Consider the following 24,860-nt stretch of genomic DNA (forward strand, 5'->3'; position numbering starts at 1 on the left):
CACAGCTTAATCGTTGTGTGGCAAGTTCACTTCACTGTGCCTGTCCCGTGACAGTCGTGCTGCTGGGACCAATTTCCATAAAGCTGTTAAGCAGAAAATATTGCTTGACAAATAAATCTTTATAAGAGATGTTACATTTTGCATAGGGGATAAAGGATATTAAAATGTTTGGTTTTACCCAAAGTTTTATACCGATGAGTGTTAACTGTATAGATGTGACCTCTGACGTCACACGAAAACCATAACATGATTCGCGCCCATACCGCCGGGCAAAACCTTTGTGTTTTGGCAGCCAGCTAGAAAGTGTACGCAGTCTTACTGTGACTGCGCAACTCAGTGCCCGGCGAAACATGACGTATAGAGTGTTTTGTCAACAGAGGGCGGTTTGAATGTTAACATAGGTCACATCGTCTATACTAAGTACTTTCTCGATATCCTTGTGGTACCCGCTGCCAAAAGGTAAATAGGATTCAAACTGCCCTCTCTACCAGGTAACCTTCCGGTAGTCTAGTTGGTAAGACACTGCGCTAGAATGGTTAGGGTCGTGGGTTCGAAACCCACCCGAGTAACATGCCTGTGATATATTTTTTTTCACAGGACTCGGGAAAGTACTGAGTATACAGTGCTAACACACATCGGTGTATGGGTAAAAACCAGAATTAATAATAAAGATCTTAAGTTTTTTTTTTTGGGGGGGGATTAAAAAAAAGTTGTCTGATATTGCTCACTCGCTTAATATAAAGACCTATTTCTTACCCTTACCCTACCTTACCCCGAACCCTAACCCTCACCTCGGCCCCAACCCCAACCCTACGTTACCCCAAACCCTTACCCTAACCCTACCTTACCCTATCGTCGGTGTCTGTGGCCAGACAATAAATTCTAGACCCCCTTAACACCAGCGATTTTTATTTATCTATATCAAAGATTATAGAGCCTTGCGGCACTATATAATCTTTGTCTACATTTATATTTATCTGTCAAATGCCTAATAAAAGGCTTCAGCAGAAGTCTTTTATTATTCGAGTGAAAATTACCCCTTTCCCAGAAACTATGTAAATTCTGAGGGAGTTACTTGAATAATTGCAGTATTTTCAAGTGCCCTTAAATCACCCTTCCCTGAACTTGGTATAATAGTTTAATTAATATCCCAAACAAAACTTACACATAACAACAAATAAATACTTCGGTTGGTCATTGCCCCACTGAGCATGGTGTTGCGCCGGCCCTTTTATTATTCTGTTTGACTTTTCTATCGTTTATTATTCTCATTGATTAATTCATAATATTAAAATAAACTTAATTTGTACTGCCATTTTTATTACCAAAATAAAGTGCATTGTTTAACTTTTTATCTACCCGAGAAATTAAATAAATAGAAATAATTAATACAAACCCTTAAACAACAAAAAGTGCATCTAAAAATGCAAGGCACTTACATGTAAAATCAAGAATGTTTAAGCAACAAATTATTATTTATTTTTAGAAAATAAAGCAACAACAAAATAGACTTTGATTATGTAAATACTGCTTTAAACTTTAGCTTCGCTATAGTATCATTACTTCAGATGAAATACAATAACTAAACAATAGAAAACATAGCAGTAATTAAATTATCTACTAAGTAACTTAAGTTGAATTATACTTATTAGACAATGTGTACAGTTTACCTCATCAGTTTAGATAAAGGGACAAAAAAAATAATTGAACAGATGTTTTAAATTTAAACACAATTAATTTATTATCTCAAAACACTTCAAGATAGTCGTAAACAATAACATTGCAATTTTATCTTTATATTGACAAGTTTCCTAAATAAATAATAATTAATAAATTATTTACAAAGCAGTGCACCATGATAAAAATAATGGCTAAATCTGCATTATTTTTTCTTGACACGATGTCTAACAATCATATAAAAAAACTTCGGTAAATTTTGTGAGTTTGGTTCGAATGAAATTTTGTTCAAATCTTCATGCAACAAACTTGTTTAAAACTGTCTTTAGCATTTTCACTCAATTGTGAAGTTATAATATTATTTTAGCAAAAAGGACAAAAACAAGGCTCATAGTTTGCTTTCTGACTTTGTGGTAACCCGAAAAAATATTTTCTATTTACAAAAGCTGCACAAATCTAGAGAGTTGCATTCAAAATGACTCCATCAAAATCCAAAGCATAATATTGTACTTGGTTTTACTAAATTTGATTATCCATGATGAGCCATACAATGCTTGGCAAGAGGCCAGGCTGCCAATTTTATCAAATCAACTGATGTGAGAAGTAAGCTACTTGTACAATATTGGTATGGGATTTTGATGAATCCAAGAAAAGCCCATTGAGTAAACAACGATACTAGAAGACTGTGTCTGAAATAGTGGCTGTGGATACGGCTTGATCCTCACATGAACATGTTTAAAGTATGGTATGAGGCCCATAGCAACAGCTGCAGCCATAGCCACAACCACACATTCAGACACACCCTAAGCAGGGCCCAATTTCATAGAGTTGCTAACCACAATAAGTAGCTAAGCACAATAAAATATTGCTTAACAGAATAAGGGTACCAGCCAAACTAGCGTGTCACATATACAGTCTGTTACTGGTATCCTGCTCATGTCTGCTAAGCAGACAATTGTTAAGCAGTATGAATTGTTAAGCTCTATAAATTTGGGCCTTGGTCCTCCCCGCGAGTGTCGTCATAGAGGGCGCCATCATGGTCCAGCTTGTTTCAGTTGAACATGGGGTCATCACCATCTGGTTAAACTTGACACAGTCCTTCATCAGTCAGTGGCAGTCCAACAGACATTGAAGCATGGCGTGGACAAAATAAGAAGTAAACTTGCAGGTACAACCATGGCCCAATTTCATAGAGTTGCTCAAGCAGAATAATTTGCTTACACATTCTGTGCTTAGCAGAAATTAGCAGGATACCAGTCAGAAATTGTACATTGTTATTTGGCTGGTATTTTTACTCTGGTAAACATTTTTTTTTCTGTGCTCGGCTACCTTTGTGCTTAAGCAGCTCTATGAAATTGGGCCATGTTGTACACTCTCCTTTGGGAGGAGAGTTGGTTCTGAAATGTGTTTCAATGTCATGTTCCTTTGTCCCTTGAGCCATAGGGAAGATCTTTAGATGTTCAGTCCAAAAAGTCTCCAGGTTCTATCCTTACAACATTCCTTCGTCACTCGGATGAACTTGTAGCAGAGAGTCAATAATAGCTAGACTTAACACAGTCCTTCTTGAGCAGGTGGCTTTCAGTCCACAAAGTGTTGGTTAGTCCCTGGTCCAGGGACAGTCTTCTCAGAGCTCGGCAAACTACGGAGTCGGAGGTCCTCGTAGGAGAGTGCTCGTGGGGGCCAGCGGAGCTCCGTCCCCACAAAATGTTGGGTGTGTGTGTCATCTCCAAGCTCAATCTGTGGTAGAAAATGAATAATTTTCTAAGATTAATTTTGATAAATTATTTCAATGCAAGTATCACTTGTTTTGAGAAAAAGTTACGTCTGCTTACAAAGAAAATTCCACTCTAGCTCAAACGAGGGCAAGATATTCAGCAAGCTGTTGAGCAGAAAAATACCTCGGCAAATTTCTTTTAAAAGCTAAAAAATGTTGCAAGAATGTAAGCTTAATGGAAATTTTACTAGTATCCAGTTTCTGTTTAGCAAGGTTTTTCTGTGCTTAGTAAGTTTTTACGCTTACAAGCTTTATGAAATTTTGCCCAGTTCTGCACACATAACATGACTTAACATTCCAGGTTTTGGTAAACTTTCTACAACAAATTCTTCTGACAAACCTGGCCTTCTTTTTTCGAATGAAGTTTTTCCACCAGGGTGTGCTTATTAAAAATGATCCGAATGAATGTAGTCTTTTAAATCGAATTTAAACCTTCAACTCATTTTGCCAAATTTGTGGGATGAACCTTCTCTTCAAAGAAAGATTTTAGAAGGAGTTATTTCCAACTTACCAAAATTGACTGTAGTTGACTTTTTGCTCTGGTCCAAACAGTGTTGTTTAGCCTTAACATCGGTACGTCACTTGAACGGTTGAACTTGTAGCGGAGTCATCTGGCTAGATTTGACACAGTCCTTCTTCAGCTGGTGGTACAGAGTCCAGAAATCTTCCGTCATCTTTTGGATCTTTTGATAAAAATATACAGTTTCAAAGATTAATTTGGTTAACTATTTTTTATACAAGTACCAGTAGGGAGCAGGTCTATTTTAAATTCTTGCATGTCCATTGTCAAAAAATTTCCGTCTTGCTATATTCTACTACCGCAGAGTAGATTTTCGGAATTCCGGAGACTTCGCAGTTCTGAAAAGAACTGTCTTGCTTTTTAACCACATGGGCGGAAGGTGGGAAAACATGACTTCTCCTTTAGATTGTATGATCAAGGGGGACTTCTCGCTATATTAAACTTCACTACCGCGGAGTGAGTTCTTAATTATTGGTCTTCAAGTTTCGATTGGCTTGCTTTAGGTATAGCAGCTAGCCTGTTGATGGAAACGTTCTGAGGTGCGAAAAATAACAGTTGAAAGCAAGTGTGAAAGAAAAGTATCCCTCTCCCCACCTAGAGAAGAGTACTTTTCTTCCACACTTACTCTCATACTTAACACTTCACATGATACTTGGAACCTTTACTGCAACTCATCAGGCCCAGTGACCTCAGGTCATGAATCGGCGACATCAAAGGGAGTTTCATGACTGGTTTATCTGCACGTCATCTGCCACAGCATCTTCAGGAGGAACGGGTCCAGACTCTGGGAAAACAAACAAAAGAAACTATGGCCTGGATGCCGGTCAGTGGATGTGGAAAATAAATGTTAAATCTCAAATTTGTTTAGGAAATTTTAGAGCCGTGGAGGGGAGGGGTTATTTTTCTGTCCATCTTACCAATATTTATACCCGATACTTTGCTCCAACCTTGGCTCCAAACTGCTGACCTCCAGTTGACCTCCAGTTGACCTCCAGTCACTCAGTGACTTCAAGCCATGCCACTGGTGACAGGCGTAGTTCTTAGTTTGGTTTCAAGACGTTCTCTTGTTTTTGGTTGGGATTTTGTTTTTACTGTCCTTGTGTGAATTGAGTCACCGCAAAATAAATAAGTTTGAGCGTCTTGAAATCAAGACTAAGTACTACGCCAGTCACACCTTATACTTAACCCATCTCCATCAAAACCTGCTGAAAGAGTAGAGAGTTAGTCTTATTTCTAGGCCAAAACTGATACTCAAGGCCTTTACTATCTTACCACCATACGTACCGAGGCACCACTGACGTCTTCCTCCCATGGCGGCTCTTTTTTCCTCCATCATCTCTCCTCTCTTGCCTTCTGGGTTTGTATTTGTCATTTTTCGCTTTTCATTTGGTCTCGCTGCTTTTTCGAAGCGCGCATAAAGTGCTTTTGCTGAATGCTTTACCCGCCCCCCCCCCATTTTTTTTATATAAATATGTTATAGATTTTATCTAGTTGAGGAAGTTTTGCAGCTATTATCTTAATTTTTTCCCTAATTTTCAATCAATTTAGTTGGAAATGTCTACATATTAGGAACGATATAACGCTGATATCGGGAATATGTAAATATTCATTTAGCTGGACTAAATTCTTTATTTACAACTCCTAAATCAAACATTAGTCATTCATTTAGCTATATGTTATTTATAAAAACAAATTGTTTAGACTTATTGAAAATGTCTACATTCAGAAATGATGTCATGCTGATTTTAGGAATAAGTAAATATTAATTTAGTAAGTCTAAATGATCTATTTACTTAACTCCTCAATCAAACATTAATCATCAAATGAATGTTGATTATAGACTAGAATAATTATTTTACTGCATAATAATTACTACAAATTACTTTGGATGGTTGGTTAAATTTGGTTGCCTACATTACAAATGCTTGGTGGCAGAAAGGATTTAATTTACATTTGATTTCTTAAATTTATATATTTTTTCTTTTTTTTCTTTTTGGGAAACAATAATTATCAAATATGTTTAAAATGTTACTGATTAAAATGTAAAATCATGACAATTTTAAATAAACATGACAACTGACAACTTGAAGTATCAACCCCGAAAATTCCAGTAAGACTAGTCTCCTAACTAAAAAGCATCATTGGCTTCGACCAATATGCATCTCAAGAAAATGCCAAGAAACCCTAAAGTCTCCTTGAAAACTGCACTAGTAAGGACAACATCAACAAGATCGAAGAGCATTTTGAAGGGGAAGGGGCGGTACGAGGGGTGGGACTCTGCAAGAGAACGGGTTACCTCTCCTCTTACACTTTGAAGTCTTCGTCTTGATCTTGATTTAGATAACTTGCGTTATCCGACCTCCACTATGAATTGTGCTTTATGAATAATGTAACTTTTGTTTCTCTTTTTTTAAGAGAAACAACTCTCTTTTAGAGAATTTTTTTGGTTTTTTTGAGAACCATCATAAGGCACTAAAGAAGCTAGTTGTTAATCATGTATGAAAAACACATGACATCTGTTTTCAAGGAGTGCATCAACGGTAATATTGAGCAACTGTTTTTTTCATTGAAAATTTGTAGAATATTCCCATAATTCTAACTAGAGTGTGTTTGCTGCCCTTCGAGAGATACAAAGCAATTAAGGCTTTTAAAGATAAAGGGCAGCTTTTATCAAATACTTCATTGTTTTCTTGGAAAAGTTGCAGTATATGTCTCCATAATTCTAACTAGAGTGTGTTTGCTGCCCTTCGAGACGTAAAAAGCAATTAAGGCTTTTAAGGATAAAGGGCAGCTTTTATGAAAAAAAAATCGCGAAAAAAAATTAAAAAGTGGAGGTCGGATGGTGCCAAGTTTTCCTTACCTGAATCCGGCGTTGTCTCCAGCGAGGACTCCAAAGTTACGTCCACAAACCACATATCCATAGATAAACTCCCATCTGGGCACTGTCTCGTGAGACTCGTCGGCACAAAGGTAGGAGCACCTAAACAAAGAAAATAAAATTAGAATTAATTCGTTGCCTCGGAATATTATACTAAATATTACAACTTTTATAACCTCAGTAGGTAAGATGTTTGCAACAGCTAATTCTATTTTCAAAAATTACCGACACAAATTTGAGCTGGTAGCCCCAATGTCCTCATAGCTACAAGCTCAATTTTTGTGTCAGTGTGGCGGCCAACCGAACTAACTATCAACTACGACATACATAACTGCCCTGACTTCAGACCACCAAAAGGCAAACAGGAACTCAGGGACCTCGACTAGGATGCCATCAGGTGGCTTGAAGTCACTAAATTACCTAGGCCTATCTAAATTGCATTAAATGTTCACACTGGTCCCTATATTTAAACGAAAGAGGATTATATCGTTCATCGAAAACAGTATTTAGTTCCCTCGAAATCAATTCAATTCAATTCAAAAACATAAGTTGTCTTTATCTATTTTACTTGTTCACAAAGAATCAATGTTTGGGGCAAGAGGCTGTGTACAATAGAACGGGAAGAGGGAGGGATAACAAACAAACACATGGACACAAACAATTTGACAAATTAATGACAATTAAAATGGTTACGAGTAAACCACAATAACATAATACTATGCTCTCTCTTATTATGTTTTTCATTCACTCAATATATAAAATTTGAGGTATTCAGATTTGTTGATTAATAATGAAATTTAAAGTTGATTAATTTCAAGCACTAGTGGAAGAGAAGTGATGATATTCAAAATTCTGTCCTAATTTTTGCTGGCATACAAGGAGAAACTGTAAAACAATTCAATCGGGATAAATATAAGATGCATTTTGTAGACAAAAGGGCTGCCGGGTCTTTGATTATTTGCTTTGCTCATTTTAGAGTCAGTGAATTAAACCTGAAGTGGTTTAGAGTTAGGGTCAGGGTTAGGGTGGCAGCAAACTTTCCAGGTAAATTTCCATTGTTAATTTAGGTCTGAGCACGGGCCCACAACCAAGAACAATAAATGTACCTGCCAAGTCTGCTGCCACCTAGCGTCCTTAAATGTACAAAACTATGAAATAATTTTTAGTTTTTGTTGTACCTGTCCCATACGGGCCACCCTCTCCTTGCCTCTCACAAAACAGTCCCGTTGATGCAACTTGAAGCTTGGCTGGAAGGGAGCTCGCTGCTGGCTGGTTGAATTGCATGGCTGGTGACTGGTGGCTGGTGGCTGCCGTCCGCTGCCTGCTGCCGTCCGCTGCCTGCTGCCGTCCGCTGCCTGCTGCCGTCCGCTGCCTGCCGCCTGCCGCCTGCCGCCTGCCGCCTGCCGCCTGCCGCCTGCCGCCTGCCGCCAGTTGCCTGCCGCTGGCTGCTGGCTGCTGGCTGCTGGCTACTGGCTGCTGGCTACTGGCTGCTGGCTGCTGGCTACTGGCTACTGGCTGCTTGCTCCGTTGAATCAATGTATCAATCAATGCTACAGTTAAAGAAAAAAAGTGCAAAGTAAACCTTTGGTATTTGGAAAAGTTCTTTGTAAATGTAGATGTATTCAGATAAATTAACCTTGACATTTTCATTTCAAAAGGTCGTCACGTTTTTTAGACATCGCCGAAAATATGGAAGGAATAAATCCAGCATGAAGAATAATCCCATCTTGAAATACACAATCTGAGAGGCATTACTGCAGTAACGCTTTTCTTGCTTAAATCTTCAATGGCAACATTATGGTTTGGATGGGAGTGAATCCAACGCCGAAGCCGTAGTTTCGAAAAGGGACACATTCTCACTTTTTCTCGTTTTTTGAACAAATTTTTTTATAAACAAAAATTTAAAGGGTTTCGTTGTAGGGCCGATACTCCGCAAGGTTGGGAGTAATGTCTCAAAAGTCTTACCTTATTTTTGTCGATAGCTCGATGTGTTCATTCGGCTTTCGGTCATGGAGGTTCACGCCCCGTTCTACGGCGACTCGGGGCAGCTCTCTACTGCTACCTGGGCTCAAACACCGAAGTTCATTTAGCATTAGAAAGTCTGTAGTTGGTACTAGAGAACTTCGTGGAATTCACAATAATGTAGTGAAGAACTCAACAGTGAATTGTGTGTTGAACACTGCAGTTTTGAGTACAACATTTCGGCCATGTGACAAAAAAACACAACGTGCAAACTTCGTGTGCTGTTTAGGCCTATACTTCAAATAGTTGACCAAGCTTTTTAGAATAATATCACCATTTTAAACGTGCAACAGTTTTGACAAAATAGTTCTGAATGCACATGACTACTCTGGTGAGAATTTCGACAAATTTGCAAAGTTCATCAGAAAATGCAACAATTTTGACAAAGTTGCAAGAAAGTTCATCAGGAAAACGCGACGTCCAAGACCCTAAGTTGAGCCGAGAGATCCGGCCGTCCTCCAGCGCGACACGTCCAGTAATGCCGTAATAAATCGGCCACAACGAGGGCTTCGAAACCCGTGCCAAGATCTCCTTATTTGCATAACAAGAAGTCTTTCATGCTAAGACATTCTACAGTCATCACTTGTTCTCAGTTTCTTTCTCCTTTCTTGTTGGTGTAGGGCAACCCATTATAGTTATATAACGCTGTTCTTTCAAAGAGCGTTCTTAATACACGGAAGACTATAGGGTTCGAATCCCTATTGGTATGCTTTACAAATTCCCCCTTACAAATAGGCCAAGGGAACTGTGCGTGACCTGTGTTTACGATGGGTCGACGCCATTTTCTCAATGGAAGAGAATGGGGAATGGGGGAGGTGTTGGGGTTGGAGGAGGGGGGGGGGGTTGGAGGTAGTGGGTGGGAGTTGGAGGTAGTGGGTGGGGGTTGGAGGAGGGAAGGTGGGGGTTAGAGGAGGGCTAAGTGGGGGTTGGAAGAGGGTTTGGGATTAGAGGAGGGGTGGGGTGGGGAGTGGATGAGCGGTTTGGTGGGGATTGAAGAAAGGTTGGGGGTAATAATAATAATAATAATATAAATGTATAAAGCGCTAAATCCATCGAAAACAATGCTACATAGCGCCCACACCGAAACATTTAAAGATCATTAGGGCCTATCAGAGTCCCCAAATCCCAAAGTCATTATCAGAATTAACAACAATACAAGACAAAGTTGAAAAGGTATACACACAAATTAATGTTAGCAGAAAATTACAAGCGAAAAATAACAAGCAAACTGAAGGGAGGGGAAGGGTTGGAGAAGGGGGGGGGGGGGGGTTCATTATGGCAAAATGTCAAGGCTTACGAATATCATACACTCCGCTTTTGATGCAGAAGTCGAAGCTGTTGAATGTTGCCTATTGTGTGGATGCCCGCACTGCAAAAGCCAAGAACTCAGCAAGAGTTGATAATAATTATACGGTATAATCTCTAATTAGCTATTTTTGAGCTTCGGTAGAGATAATTTTATTATGATCTACCAGAGTAAGTGACAGTAAATAGGTGGATTAAGAAGACGTTAAGTTAATCCTCAAACTAAAATAATAAATAATACTAATTAACTGCTATGATTACGTGCGTTGTGCTTACTATTACCAATATACCTACAATGTGCCTTGTCTCGTATCACGTGGTTCACTGTTGCTGATCACCAAACAGGGGCTACATTCCTACTTATATAAAGTTGTTTTCGAGTAGAAAATCTCAATTCAACCAAGCACTTGACACAAGTACAACTAAACAGGAACGAACTGAATCATTTCCACTAGTTGAAGATTTTTCTGGAAGATGTCTCTATTACAATTCGTGTGTGTGTTTCTGCTCGTTTGTGGCGCATGGCGTGCACCGGCAGGCGTGGCTGCAGCTAAGCATGGCATTGAAGAACGAAACGTCGAAGGTAAATATTTATTGAAATAATTATTAATTTCAGTTCTAGTGTCATATCAAACTAGGAAATCCAATGTCATATTCAGTTGTTTGATGCACGCATTTCCCCCAAAATATCGTTCTTCATGAAAATAGAGAAAAAAGAAGCCCTTCTTGTTTCAAGCATAGCGTTAATTTAAACAAAATGTATTATAACATACTATTATTTTTGATTCCCTTTTAAGAGCATTTTTGTCAAAATCGTTTGAATACGGTTTGAAAATAATATTTGTTATTTTGAATCGTTATGATAATATTCAATTAAAACGACATCGAATTTGACCTGGTGACTGAACAAAAACATAACTTTTTTGAAAGTATACAGGCAAAGTTGTTTATTATGCCCAATGATGATGTCAAGTTTCAAAGTCGCTCTGAAATATTTATTATAAATTAAATGAAATTATACAACATTTTATTACGTTCCACACTCTCATTAGGGCTCAGTCTGTTGAAAAATAAGTGCATTGCACAATTTCAAAATTAAAACTTCAAAATGAAAGAGATTCGATTTAATACATTTTGTCTTCAATGTGTATTTTTTTTTTCCTGGACAACAAATTTAACGAACCTGTTATTTTGGCCCTTTTCGAAACGATTTGGCTTTGGATTCAGCTCAGGCTAGCTAGGCCCCGGAGTTGTTTTAACAATTGCACGTGCTTTACGTATACGCACTCAGGGCTTCAGACGAGAGAACGGAGCCTCAAGCCGAATCCAAAGCCGAAGCCATGGTTTCTAAAAGGGCTTTTGTCTCTTCCGTCGACTATAAGAAAGGATTTGTTCAATTGTTGTTTCGCAGATAAGATGATAGCCTTGACGAACAAGTTAATCGACACCCTGGCAAACGGTCAGGTGGATGAATCGGTGAATATGTTCGATCCGGAAGCTATTATCTCGTTTGAGGGTTATCCTCCAGCTATCGGAAAGGAAGGTATTGTCTTAAATATCACAAAAACAAGTATTGATACCTGTCATAGATCACGTTTTGGACCATGGTATGAATCCCTACTCACTGTGTTTGAAGATGAATGTAATTCAATGTACCTGTAGAAGAAGTTTCAGATAGTCGTCAAACATTGATTTCCGGATGCTAAAAATAATGTTCGTCTCCTGAGACGAAAATTGTTTTCATGAAATTGTTCACTCATTTCTCAAAAACTACAGTACCTCAGCAAGTAATAGTTATTTTAAGGGATGCTTTCTACATAAACTGTCTTCAAACCGTGTAAGTTTAGTGTAAATCTGTGGAATTGGTATGCTGTGTCGCGCAAAAAGTATTTGACACGAAGGCTGTGACAAAAGGGTACAGGGGGTGGGGTGGGGAGGGGGGGGGTAGGGGGCTTCTGATTTAATGATTTTACTTGTTATAATTATTACATAAATATTGTTGTCATCCTTGTATAGCTATCCATGAGGTAGGAGAAATTCTAGCCAGTAAAATCGGCAGGGTGGAGAAATTCTACCTTGACGTGGCACCACTCGAGGAAGGGGCAGCCTTTGTCTACGTCCTTCTCGGTCAAAAATGGTACAGTCACGAGAACGAACTGTTTCATGTCAGCAAGTAAGTTTTCCTCTCAAATTTACCCACTTTCGTGTGAGTTTAAAGACACTGCAGCCGATTTCACGAAACTCTAGGATTAATCCTAACTCGAGTTAGGACGAGTAACCCGTCCTAACTTAGGATGGGTTCAATGCTTCCTACGTATTTGGATAAGGGACTCAGTCCTAAAATTAATCCTAAGTTAGGAATAGTTTGGTGAAATCGACGGCTGGACACCTTTGGTAATTGTCAAAGAGGAGTATTCTCACTAGGGGCATCCCAACATACGTATACAATAACAAACATGTGAACATTTGGGCTCAATTGGTCATCGAATTTGCGAGAGAATACTGAAAGAAAACACACCCTTGTTGTATTACTTTGTGTTCTTTCAGATTCATAATAAAAGGCTTCAGCTAAAGCGTTATATTGAGTGAGAAATTACATCTTTCTCAAAAACTATTTCTCAAAATGTTTTTACAATCAACAGCTCTCCATTGCTCGTCACCAAGTAAGGTTTTATTGCAACAATTATTTTGAGTAATTACCAATAGTGTCCACTGCCTTTAAAATTGATTGGGTGGGATTGATCGATGCAATTGTTGTAATCCTGGGGGGGGGAGGGTTTATGTCATCTTAAAGTTGTGTGGCCCGATATTATCCGAACGACGTTAAGAGATTTTCCCTCAAATTGGAAGGCAGGATGACACTAATAAACACCAAGGACGGATCCAGACCCTAAATTTTAGGGGGAGGCCAACATTTTGTCAAAAAAATGAGCGTGCGACTGTGTGCCGCGACCTTTAAGGGTCCAGAAAATCCTTCTTGCTTGATGCACTGTGGTGTAATCCAAGGAAACTTTGAGGCATTATTGATGAAAGAAACAGAACCAAAAACATTGAACTTAGGGCTTTTAGATATGGGGGGGGGGGGGGCAGAAGACAGTGGAGTGAAATCGAGAATTGGTGGATTAAGGGGCCCAATGTAGTGGAGAGAAATGTAGGCTGAAACGAAGAAAACAAAACACATTTTGATATATTTTGTTCTTGAATGCAGATTATAAACAATTTACTTTTTTTCTACTTTAGAGAGCTGATCATCTGGCGGAATACCGACGACGGATACATGGTCTACCGACTGATGTCCAACTCAAACGTCTAACAGTCGTCTGGTAAAATGACCCGTGTTTGTTTACTCCTAATTATATGTTTCTAAATCTGAACTTAAATTGAAGAGTAAACAAAATCAAAGGCACTGGAAACCCTTGGTAATTGTCATAGACTAGTATTTTCACTTGGTGTATCGTAACATGTGCATACAATAACAAACCTGTAAAAAAATGGGCTCAATTGGTTATCGAAGTTGCAAGAAAATAATGAAGAAAAAATCACCAAATTACCTCATTCATATGAAGCTATGTTACTTCAGAGGGAGCTGTTTCTCATAATGTTGTATACTATCAACAGCTCTCCACTGCTCGTTACCAAGTCAGTTTTTATGCTAACAATTATTTTGAGTAAAAATTTAAGTCACTGGGTAACTACTGTGTCAAAAAAACATGTAGTCAAATAAAGGGACATTTCCCCCAGTAATACTCGAAAAATATTGTTGTAGTAATTTTGTGACTGTGAAACTGTTTTGACATTTTTGCCCTTTTCGAAACCACGGCTTCGGCTCCAGATTCTGCTCAGGTTAGCTTGGCCCCGCGGTTGCTTTGACAATTTGTGCGTGCTTTGCTTAACGCGCTCAGGGCTTCAGACTTAAGAACCGAGCCTGAAGCCGAATCCAAAGCGCAAGCCGTAGTTTCCAAAAGGGCCATAGAAATGGACCGGTGATAAGTTAGGACGCCCGCTACCGTCTCAACATTTTGCATGTTTGTCGTATTAGTTGATGTGCGGTGCTTATTTAGTGTGTTAAATTTGTTGCACCTATTGACTTCTCCTGAATTGTTTCGCTATATAAATTTCCATCTAATATAAAATAGCTTTCCAGTTATGGTTCAGATCGGTTTAATATGAGGGGAAAGAGGTCATGACCCGCGGATAGTGGATACTGTGGGCGGTACCCGGGGGAGTTGAGTTACTATGGACGCTACCCTGGGGGAGTTAAGTTATGGAGTGTTATGTCCTCCTTGGAGCTTTGGGAATAGCTTGAGAGTAACTCTATATTACAGGGCATATGTACGGCATCGTCTGGAAAGCTTTAGCTCTACTTGTTTATGTGAAGAATATTCCCCTTTGAAATATGGGACTCGGGCCCTCCCCACCCGGAAGTAAACAAAAATCTGCAACTTCGATGTAGGAGACTAGATGCAAACACTGACCATAGAGCAAGGAGGCACTGACTAAACTACAGGAAACCCCATTACCCCATTCACAGTCCGTAAACGCATGCATGGGTATAGGGACAACTTTCTGCAGTAAAAGCTTACATTAAATTTGAATTGTTGACCGCTCTATAAAAAAACAATAAGTCAACATCTAACCATTAAAGCATCCATTTTAAAATGACCTAAGAGTATTTCGACAAAACGAAGTAGCCATTCCATTCCGATTTGTTTGTTTTTACTGCAGTTTTAGGTCATTGTCGTGGGACATTCTCCATGCCAAATTCATCGACAATTGAATGAAAAATAGATTGATCAATATTCATTTCGATGATGAATGTCGGTGTCCTAGTTCCAGCAAGCTCACATTTGTTCTGTGTCTAACTCCCCAACCTCCACTCCCATTCCCTGAATGGCTCGACCACGTTCTAGATCGGACAGTCCACTCTCTAAACACAACAAATGAAATCCAATCCTTCATATATTTGTTCCCTTTATTCCACAGCTTGCAGATGGTAAATGAATCGGTAACAGTTACAGAAAAACCTCTTAAAGTTTAAGTGCCGAAAGTATACGCTTGAATTTAACTTCAAATTAGGTTTATACCAACCAGTGTGTGCCTGTCTTGCCTCAGGCGAAACTCCTGCAAACTCTCAACCAATTTCTAGTTGTACACAACTTGCATTTTAACTAATGTCTTCACGCTGTGAAAATTGACAATAGTATCGAAGCTGGGTAAAGTTCCATTGACTGAAACCAATAAAGTGATACCGAATAGCTTAAACATTACACGATTCCTTCTGTCCAGGAAAGATAATACTTCAAGACAAACTACAGGAATTGTGTTTGGAATCTAAAGTTCAAGTGAGGCACCAATTCTCCATCAGGGGTCCGTCTGGCGTCCACAATGCATGCAGTAAAAGTCGACGAAATAACGCTTAGACCCCGCCCCAATATAACAGGGCCTGATCTTTTATAATTTTGAGATCGACCCTCAACATAATGGTTGAACAAAAAAAATATTATAACTCTGACTTGACATGTACATAACGTTGTTTCTCAATACTCACTAATCTTAATGTTACACCATCTTATTATTTTGAGAATGTGAACAAAAATAACGTGAACGTGGCCATAATTTTTTTACTAATTTAAAACCTGAACACCTGGTTTTGGGGGAAACAATTGATGGTGTGTGTATCGAAATTTTTAAAGTTATGGGAATAAATTAAGTATTTCTACAACCAAAAGGACCTTCTCTTAGCAGAAAATTTGAAGGCTGACCGATTTCGTATTACGTCCCAAAGGAACATTCCATTGAAGGCCATCCTCAGGTATACCCGACAAATAATGTACCCAGTTCACTCTAGCCTTTAGTCAAGGCGCACGCGGCGGCAGCGCCCCTAGATATCACGCACGAAGAAAGACCAGCGCTGGGGTCGATTTCACAAAGAGTTAGTTAGGACTAGTCCTAGGAGATATACAAATTGCATGGATAGACCTAAGTTAGGACAAGTAACTCGTCCTAACTCGAGATAAGACTAGTCCTAACTCTTTGTGAAATCCACCCCAGGTCCTTTTTCGTGCATGACATTTCGGGGTGCGGCGTGCGCCTTGACTGAAGGCTACGACACTCGGTTAGCTGAATCACAAATATACTCGTGGATTTGACTATTTGGTTAGGCGTTGCCTATAGAAACGATTGCCTACTGAGACTGAGTATGTAATGTTGTGACATTCACAGCTGGACGACAAACCACAAATCATGAAATAACCTCAAAATGACACTTCCTTTAAAGCGATTGTTGAAAAACAAAGTTTAAAGGGACTTATTAACAGTCAAGCCCAACGCCCACGGTGTGCTGTTTTTTTTAGACGAGTTCGAAACTGTGGAATGCTTTTGACCTCTTTTTGTAAACAACATTGTGCTCAAATTCCTTAAGCAAAAATAGATCGTCGTGCTGTTGTAAAAGATCCCAAAAGGCAGACTTTCTGCTTATTTGTAACAGTAAGAGTAATAACCCTACCGGAAAGTTTTTTTGGACATGTTGCACTTCTTTTGTGTGTTACTTGTTAAAACTAAAAGTAATTGTCGCCCATATATCACAGATCGTTTATGAAACAAATGAAACAAGTAAACATTGGGTGGGTGGGGTTACTGAGTTGAAGCTGCAAGCTCTCTTTTTATAAAGTGTTTACCGGAGTCAACCTACGCATACCATGCAGCCAACCACCCACACATCAATTATAGCATCCAAATTGAGTAAACTAATATTGACGTAAAGCGGTCACAACATTAACACAAATTTTTTTGTTTCGTTTCTTGCCCCTCTCCATTTGAAAAAAAATAACCACAAGTGGTGCGTTTATCGAACCGCTAAAGGAATTGCAAACATCTTCCTCTCGCAAAAACACATTCAAGCCAATGTGCTCATTTCCAGTTGCCTACCAAGGACTCTAACCAAAATTGGAAAAAACAAGTCGTCGACTCCTTAGGGAAATCACAAGAATGGCTGGGGTGGTTCACAAGTAATTTGTGTTCATAGTCTATTGGAAACTGTTTAAGTGCACGGAACAAGGAAAGAGCAAGCTCCTCAAGAAATGACAGTAAAGTTAGTTTGATATTGAATATTGGACATTCACTATGTTTGCACAGTGCGAATATCAATGTTGCATTTTAGATATTGGATATTTGACATTCACTATGTTGCACAGCGAATATCAATGTTCCATTTTAGATATTGAATATTGGACATTCACTATGTTTGCACAGCGAATATCAATGTTCCATTTTAGATATTGAATATTGGACATTCACTATGTTTGCACAGTGCGAATATCAATGTTGCTTTTTGGATATTGTATGTACATAAGACATTCGCATAATGTGAATGTCCAATGTGAATGTCAAATATTCAATGTCAAACTAACTTTACTGTCGTTCCTCAGTATGCATTTTTGAGGTGTGTGCACTTGTACGTCTTAAATACTGGTCTTAGAACAAGTCTCGACTGCTCCGGTGTTGTCTTGAGTCAGGACCCCGTAGCGACCCGGCACACCGAAACCGTGGACGGCCCAGTCACTGGACCTGTCATGCTTAATTCCACTCGTGGTATGTTCACCCTGTACCTCATGCCGAGATCATGCCCTCTTTTGGTGATAGAATTATTATCTTCAGACTTCAGTATTCAGTTAAGTTCAGGTAATGGACAGTTATTTCTAAACTGTTGGACACCAATCTATGCTTTTTTGTCACATTAAGTGCGATCCAAGGCCGTTTTTATTTAAAAAACACCCGCTCAAAAATTTGTAACATTGGCAGAAAAACATGTTCGCCATTTAACCTTCACATATTTTTCAATTGGAAGGGCCGCCTATAATTATGCTGTTGTTGTTTTAGGAGCAAACCACTACGGTTAACATTCCACAGTAAAAAGTTGATTATTGAACGGCATAATTTTAAACGCGGAGTTGTTTTTCTTCTCCCGGAATACCAGGGTAGCTTTATGCCAAACTGTTCGCACACTATGGCGATATGAACATCCAATATCGATGTACAAGTACATATTCACCGTACAAACCTATGCGAATGCGAATATCCAACATAGAATAAGCAACATAGATATTCGCTGTACGGCCTGACTTTACTGTCACTGCCTTTCACCGCATTTCAAGTTCTTAAAAAATGGCATTCATCAATTTTACAATCAAAAACGTAAAGCACACGCTGACCAGCGGTGCATGTGTAGTTTTGACGGAACGTCCTTGCAGGGGCAGCCAAGTTTACCAAAATCATCATTCATCGCGAATAATAATGAATAAATAAAAAAACAAAGGTTGCCGCATCCTTGTCTCCCTTGACCTAGCTCATACCACTCCAATACTGTTAAGATATAGATTTGTGATTTATCATCACATATTTTTCTTCGATTATTAGTGAATTATTATCACTCATTTCAATGAACTTCATTTCACTTTTCAGTCTTCAAATTATAACCCTGAAGTAGGTTATTAAACCCACAAAAGGCATGGCTGCGACGAACAAACATCAGAGAAAAACATAAAATGCCAAGGTGGGAATTCAAATAATTTCAAACTCATTTAAATGATTATGGTTGTGAAGCCAAGGACTCACAGCAAAGCGAACTTACACTGCAGTAGCCATGAACCCAATGGAGAGAAGACAATGAGGAAGTTTTAGACGTGGGAGGACAAAACTCCTTAGATTTGTTCTAGAGAAGGGAAAACCCACCAACAAAATAACAGATCTACATAAGTGGAGCTACGACCCAGCGGGTGACACTGCTTTAAGACCATTGCGTATACCAAAGTTTTAATAATTGTACGCTCCATGGCATTTCTTGGATCGTACACTCTGCCGTCGATTTCACAAAACTCTTCCTAACTTAAGACTAATCTTAGGACTTAAAACGAGTCCCAACCCTGCACTAGCATGCAGACCTTAAGATTAGTCCCAAGTTAGGACGAGTTACTCGTCCTAGCTCAAGATAAGACGAGTCCTAACTCTTTGTGAAATCGACCCCTGGTCAGGGAAATGTACACTTTGTTTTATATTTTCCTTGAAACTCATGAGTTTTGTGGGTCTTTGGTAATTTTGCGATCGGGTGATGCCACAAGTTAATGCGTCTAAGGGTCGCTTGTAATGCAAGTGTCTCAAGTTTCTGAAATGTTGGAGGACCGTATGTGATGAGCAATCGGCAGAAGAACATAAGTCGAAGTACATGTTGCTCTGGTGGTGTCGGGGTTTTTACCACCCATAAGGTGCACTCAATCCAGACCCACCCGAAGTAACGTTTGTATTACAGTTAACACCCTACCCCCAAAGGCAGTGACAGAAAAACTTCTTAACATTTTAAAAAGAACATCCATTCAGCGTCAAAACGAACTTGATACTTTTTAAAGTTTATAAACTAAAATTGCAGGCCTAAGGCTAATCTTTTGGCCTACTTCATGCACAACCGTTGGTGGATTGCGTGTATATAACCGATATTGAGTTTTCTGATTCACATTTTATGATAGACAACTGGAGCGAAGACTACAAGTCTCGTCAGGTACCCTGTCATGTTGTTTTTGTATCTTGACCTTTTCGTGACCCCATTCATCATCAGCTTCACATCTGGGGGTTCTGGATACCAGATCTGGCTATATAGGGTTAGACACACGGCTTATAGGTTTTCGGTTGCTCTCAGTTCTTGAGTTTAACGACAGGATTCGCCACGGGGCTTCGTGGAATTCATAAATACATGGCTGGCTCATACCATATCGCACCCTGTTTGCTTTCAATGTTTAATGTGTAATTTCAAGGGAGATGGTTTTCCAAGAGGCTTTTGACATCGCTTGATCTCTGAAGTGTTCAATCACTTTATTAAATGGAACTTTTCAAGAGTTGTGGGTTGTGGAAATTACAATTATGCGTATCTTTTTAAGAGTTTGGGGTAGCCGATAAACAAACAGGGGATGAGTTCTAATAGACTTCTGAGTTGTGGAAATAAGATTGGGTTGTATGAGTCTTGCAAGGGTTTTGGTGTTTCTGAACGATTGCGGGGACGGGGAAGGGGGAGGGGGATTTGTGTGGCGATGGTGATTAGCAGCGATCACACTCTCAACTGACAAAGACCACGATGACGGAACATTCATGATTCGATGGATGTATTTTGATAATATTAAACAGATGTAAAATAAAGATATTGGAACCAATTACAAATTGTTACAGCAGCAGAAACTGATTATGGACATAAATGTTTCTCATAATTCGGAAACCAGCTGGATGTGTACACTACAACTAGGTTAATGCGACCACGAACGAAAGTACATATACCATTCTCGAAAAAGGGGGTTGTAACATGAAGATAATCTAAACCAGAAATACTCAGAAACAAAACCAATTCTTGCCGATGTCTGAGCAGAACATTGTTTTCGCAATTCTATTTTTGTCGTGAGATACGAGTACTTTCGTTCAAGAACAGACATCGTCAGTTGAAGGTGACAAAAGATGAAAAGGCTTTTCCTTTTAACCTTCAATCCAAACCCCGAAAGTTCAAAATGATTGCTACTAATGTAGTTTCGACACTAGGACTGGGGTTTGTAATTTGTCAGAATTACTGCAACTTGAAGTTCCTATGTTGGCTTTAGCCTGCCGCGGCTAGCCGATGCAAAACGTATATTAACGGGGGTAGCTCGAGGCATTTTACGGTGCCATTCTGGTTGGAGATTTACTTCTCGTCTGGTCGTGTAACCTTGCGTCTGGGGCCGATAGCATGTTTATGTTTTCTTGGGAACGGTGTTGGTGTTGAGTGGCTGCATTGAAACATAGAACAAGGACCAGAGCTCACCCTTTTCTTGGTTAAAGCAAACAGTGAAAGAGGCTGGTATTTATTTTGGACACTTGACGATCAGCGATCTTACATCTTGTTAGTAAAGTGACGCTAATTGCACCCCACCAGTCGGACAGACACTGTTTTTATTCTATAGCTCAACATTTCTTAAAACACTTACAAACCCCCCCCACCTCCCCCCCCCCCCAAAAAAAAAAAAAAAAAAAAAAAATATGAAAAAATAAATAAAATAAAAAGTGGGTCCTTCATTAAGGATGGATTCAATGGTTTTTGTAATTGTTTATTGTGCTTTTATTTTTTCAGTTTCTGTAAGCGCTGTGATATAGCTTTCTATGGGGAGCGTTTCTAAATACCTGTTATTATTATTATTAATGGTCTTGGTGAAAATAGGCCCAGGCTTCTGTGTTTTTGTTTGCTTGTTGATTACTTTCAGCTGAAATTTTTACACAGGAAAGTTGTCTCTCTTGATAATTTGACCTCTTAGTCAGTATTAGGTTGAACAAATGCTGTAATGTACTTAGAAGTTCAAGTTCACACAACAGCGCGTTAAGTGCTTAACGAGCCTCGCCCCACAATGCAATTGCAAACAAACGATGTTTACGGAATTTTCAAGAAGAAAGCAAATCTAAAACACAGGCAAGAAATTGCCTCGTATGACCAAAATATTTCCTTTCATTCAGTATAATTATTTTTGCCTCTAAATTGCGAGAGGAAATTGCTTGGTGTGACACGGATCTATAAATCTATCAACAGATCCTTATAATACACCTGTTGCATCAACTTAGTCAAACATAAATCATAAAGATACAAACTTGGTGAGCATTTTCGCAATCGCCAAAACAGATGTAAAGTTCAAAGGTTTCTGCAATTGTGGACGTTCCTTTCTAAGATGTGAATGAAAGGGCGAACTATTGTAGGGGAAGGGTCACAATTCTTTCAATCGAGGGGGTGGGGGGGGGGGGGGATTGGGCTGCGACTGTAGCTTAAGATGTAACCATTATTATAGACCTGTAAGTACACAACCGCAAGTGCGAATTAAATGCAGACATAAACAAAATCGATGGGCGTTGTTTACTTCTGCTTTATTAAATTGGCAAAAAACGGAGTCAACTTGAGGTTTGAAACGTTGCAAAACGGTTTGAAATGACCCAATGTTTCGATTGCTATAGCTCGGACACTTGACATTGGGTTGCACAAACTTGTAATTTACAGCCATGACAGTGCACACTTCTCGGTATTTCAATTTAGGTCACACTTCGTCATCAATATGTTTTATTAACAAGTTCACCTTGTGACAATTGTAAAAGACGCCGAATATACTTCTGGTCTTAGTAAACTCCGACTTTCAAGACCACAGCATTGACCCTAAAATTACTCGGAATAGTTACAATACCAAACATTTATTTTAATGATCAGAAACACTTAACCTTCCATTTTTAAAAGGTGCGAAATATTTTTTTCTTATTATTTATCTCCGACTTTAAAGAGCACAACACCGACCCTTGAATTATCTGGGTTAACTATACATCAAATAAAAACGTTTATTTTAATAACCAGAAATACTAAATAACCGGCTTCGTTTGTTCTTTAAAAAGAAAAGGGTCACAGATATAGGTCTTAAAAGGCGTTTGTCCTTGCCTAGAATTACATACTATAAATAACAGCATGGTCATGTCGCTCCATAATGGTCGAAATATCACACGTAGGGAACAACATTTCTTGACAGGAAAAGATGGTTTGTCAGCATGTTGGCAGATTAGGTTACCGGCAAATTATCGCTCAATAACGGCAGGGTCTTTGCTCTGGCAGCCCGCTAATTTTCACCATGGCTCGTTGCAGACGCTCACTGCGAGAAGTTTCTAATAACACAACTTTGTGGTCTCTCCTGGGGAATTAACCCCCTGATAAGCACATTGCTTTCAATATAAGGTTCAAATAACACCAGTAGTTGCAATACGATTCCATCTTTTCATTTTTAACAGAAATGAGAGAAGAATTTTGATGCGAAAGCTTCCCGTGGTCATGGAGACAGAAAAGGTTCATCTTATGATTGTCTTGAGAGTACCCTACGGTGCTTTCAGTCCGTATCCCCTCCCCTCCCTCGGTGTTGTCTTAAACTCTTGGTAGTCCTAAGATCTGTCAAATCTCGTCAGGATACTTGACGAGATTTGGGACCATCCAGGCCGGGCGTTCCAGTAACAGATTGTTTAGATCAAAACCGAGAAATTCCTTAACCAGTGAGAGACTAAAAACCCCAAAAAGTTTGAAATTCTTCACATTTTGAAATTGGTTATTTAGAGAATGGTGATGTCTTGTATAGTGTTGCCATTAGGAGTGCCACGCCTTTATTTGGTACTGTGGAGACGTTTTGCGGGAATAGCATAATAGACGTCTAGTTGTTAGACAGTCGGAACTATTTTAGGACGACTCCGAAAAAGGCTGTCTTCCGAGAACCCGTGGCGATTGGGCGACACGATGTTTGACCCAGACAATTATTTGAAATATTACAAAACTATCAATAAAACCCCCAGAGACACACAGACATGATAGAAGGAAATAATAACAATAATTGTTGAAGGATGAACGAGAAAACCCCCAAATCTAGGAATATTTTAGCAACATCTCTGCAGGCACTTCGAAGTTTTCTGTACCAAATAGAACAGTTACCCATTGTTGAGCTGCATGGTTGAGCAGTCACATCTTCACACAACATCGTAAAAAAAGTTGTGTTGATGGAAGACGTTTGTACATACAATGATTCATCGATGCTTGATTTAAAACAAAAAAAGTCTTGTAAGAAAGACTACGTGTATAATCCAGGGAGGTTGCCTCTTGTCGAATAGAGGAAGGGCCTAAATTAACCATGATTAATGCACACAAATGATGCATACAACTCCTACTGCGTTTCGTCAATGAAAATCTGTATCAAATTATTTTAAGAGCCTCTCAAGAAGTTCTGCAACTCGTTTGATTTGTCTCGCTAATCCCCCAAGGTGGAAGGAAACCCACTCTTCCCTCTTGCCGCATGACCCCTTCTGGCCCAACTGACTCGCGTTTGCTCCATATTTCAAACTAATCGTAATGCTTTGCTTTCATTCTTAAATTTTTCTTGGCAAATTTCCACACGAATACTTTGTAACCCTTGTTGAATTATTACCGTATTTTGGTTTAATCATCTCTCGGGAAAATATCTGTTTTCCTGGAGGGTGCAATTTTTCTTGCTGAATGGTCAAGTCATTTCCGACTGCTTTGGTTTTCTTTAAGTGCGTCATATTTCCCTTGAGTTTGAAATGGAATCATACGGGACCCGTGTCTCCACTTTTATGGGGACACTTCAACTTGGTTCATAAATCATTGGGCATACTGCCCTTGAATTTGACTTACACAAAATGTCCTGCGGCCAAGGGGAAATGGCTTCTGTTTTATGAATAAAGATCAGGGCCCAATTGCATAGAGCTGCTTAGGCACAAAACGTGACTTAGCAATTAGCATATCTTTTGACATTTTAGTGAGAGTATACCGTTTTTCACAATGTTTTATACTATTAACAGCTTCCACTGCTCGCTACCAAGCAAGTGTTTACGCTGACTTATTTTGAGTAATTACCAATAGTATCCACTGCCTTTAAGCAAGGCACATACAACGTAAGAAGTTTTGTTTTCTGGCCAGTGTCAGTAATAAGAAAGGCAGATCAATCAAGCATGTATCAATCAACAAGTAATACAAAGAGATAACGTTTGACGGCTACTTCTAGCGTGGAAGAAAACTTCCTCCACGCTTCTAATAACCCATTATAAGGGGCGTGTGTAATTGACTAAGTTGATAAACACAATTCGTGTAAGGAATACTG

At 39.1% G+C, this 24,860-nt stretch overlaps 1 protein-coding gene across 1 annotated transcript; it reads left to right on the forward strand.

Moving 5' to 3' along the window:
- The first annotated feature begins 10,587 nt into the window (after nt 1-10,587).
- LOC139947475 (uncharacterized) lies at nt 10,588-13,907 on the forward strand. The gene is made up of 4 exons (XM_071945398.1): nt 10,588-10,759; nt 11,588-11,719; nt 12,193-12,349; nt 13,417-13,907. The coding sequence occupies exons 1-4, from the start codon at nt 10,651-10,653 to the stop codon at nt 13,487-13,489; spliced, it is 471 nt and encodes a 156-aa protein (XP_071801499.1). The 5' UTR covers nt 10,588-10,650; the 3' UTR covers nt 13,490-13,907.
- The last annotated feature ends 10,953 nt before the right edge of the window (nt 13,908-24,860 follow it).

This window comes from Asterias amurensis, chromosome 14 (genome assembly GCF_032118995.1).
Source record: "Asterias amurensis chromosome 14, ASM3211899v1".
Lineage (NCBI taxonomy): Eukaryota > Metazoa > Echinodermata > Asteroidea > Forcipulatida > Asteriidae > Asterias > Asterias amurensis.

Bases quoted from the DNA above. Each gene is read 5' to 3' on its own strand.
- LOC139947475 (XM_071945398.1), top strand. From the start codon at position 10,651: ATGTCTCTATTACAATTCGTGTGTGTGTTTCTGCTCGTTTGTGGCGCA. The intron at 10,760-11,587 runs GTAAATATTTAT...GTTGTTTCGCAG, and splicing joins TGAAGAACGAAACGTCGAAG to ATAAGATGATAGCCTTGACG. The intron at 11,720-12,192 runs GTATTGTCTTAA...ATCCTTGTATAG, and splicing joins TCCAGCTATCGGAAAGGAAG to CTATCCATGAGGTAGGAGAA.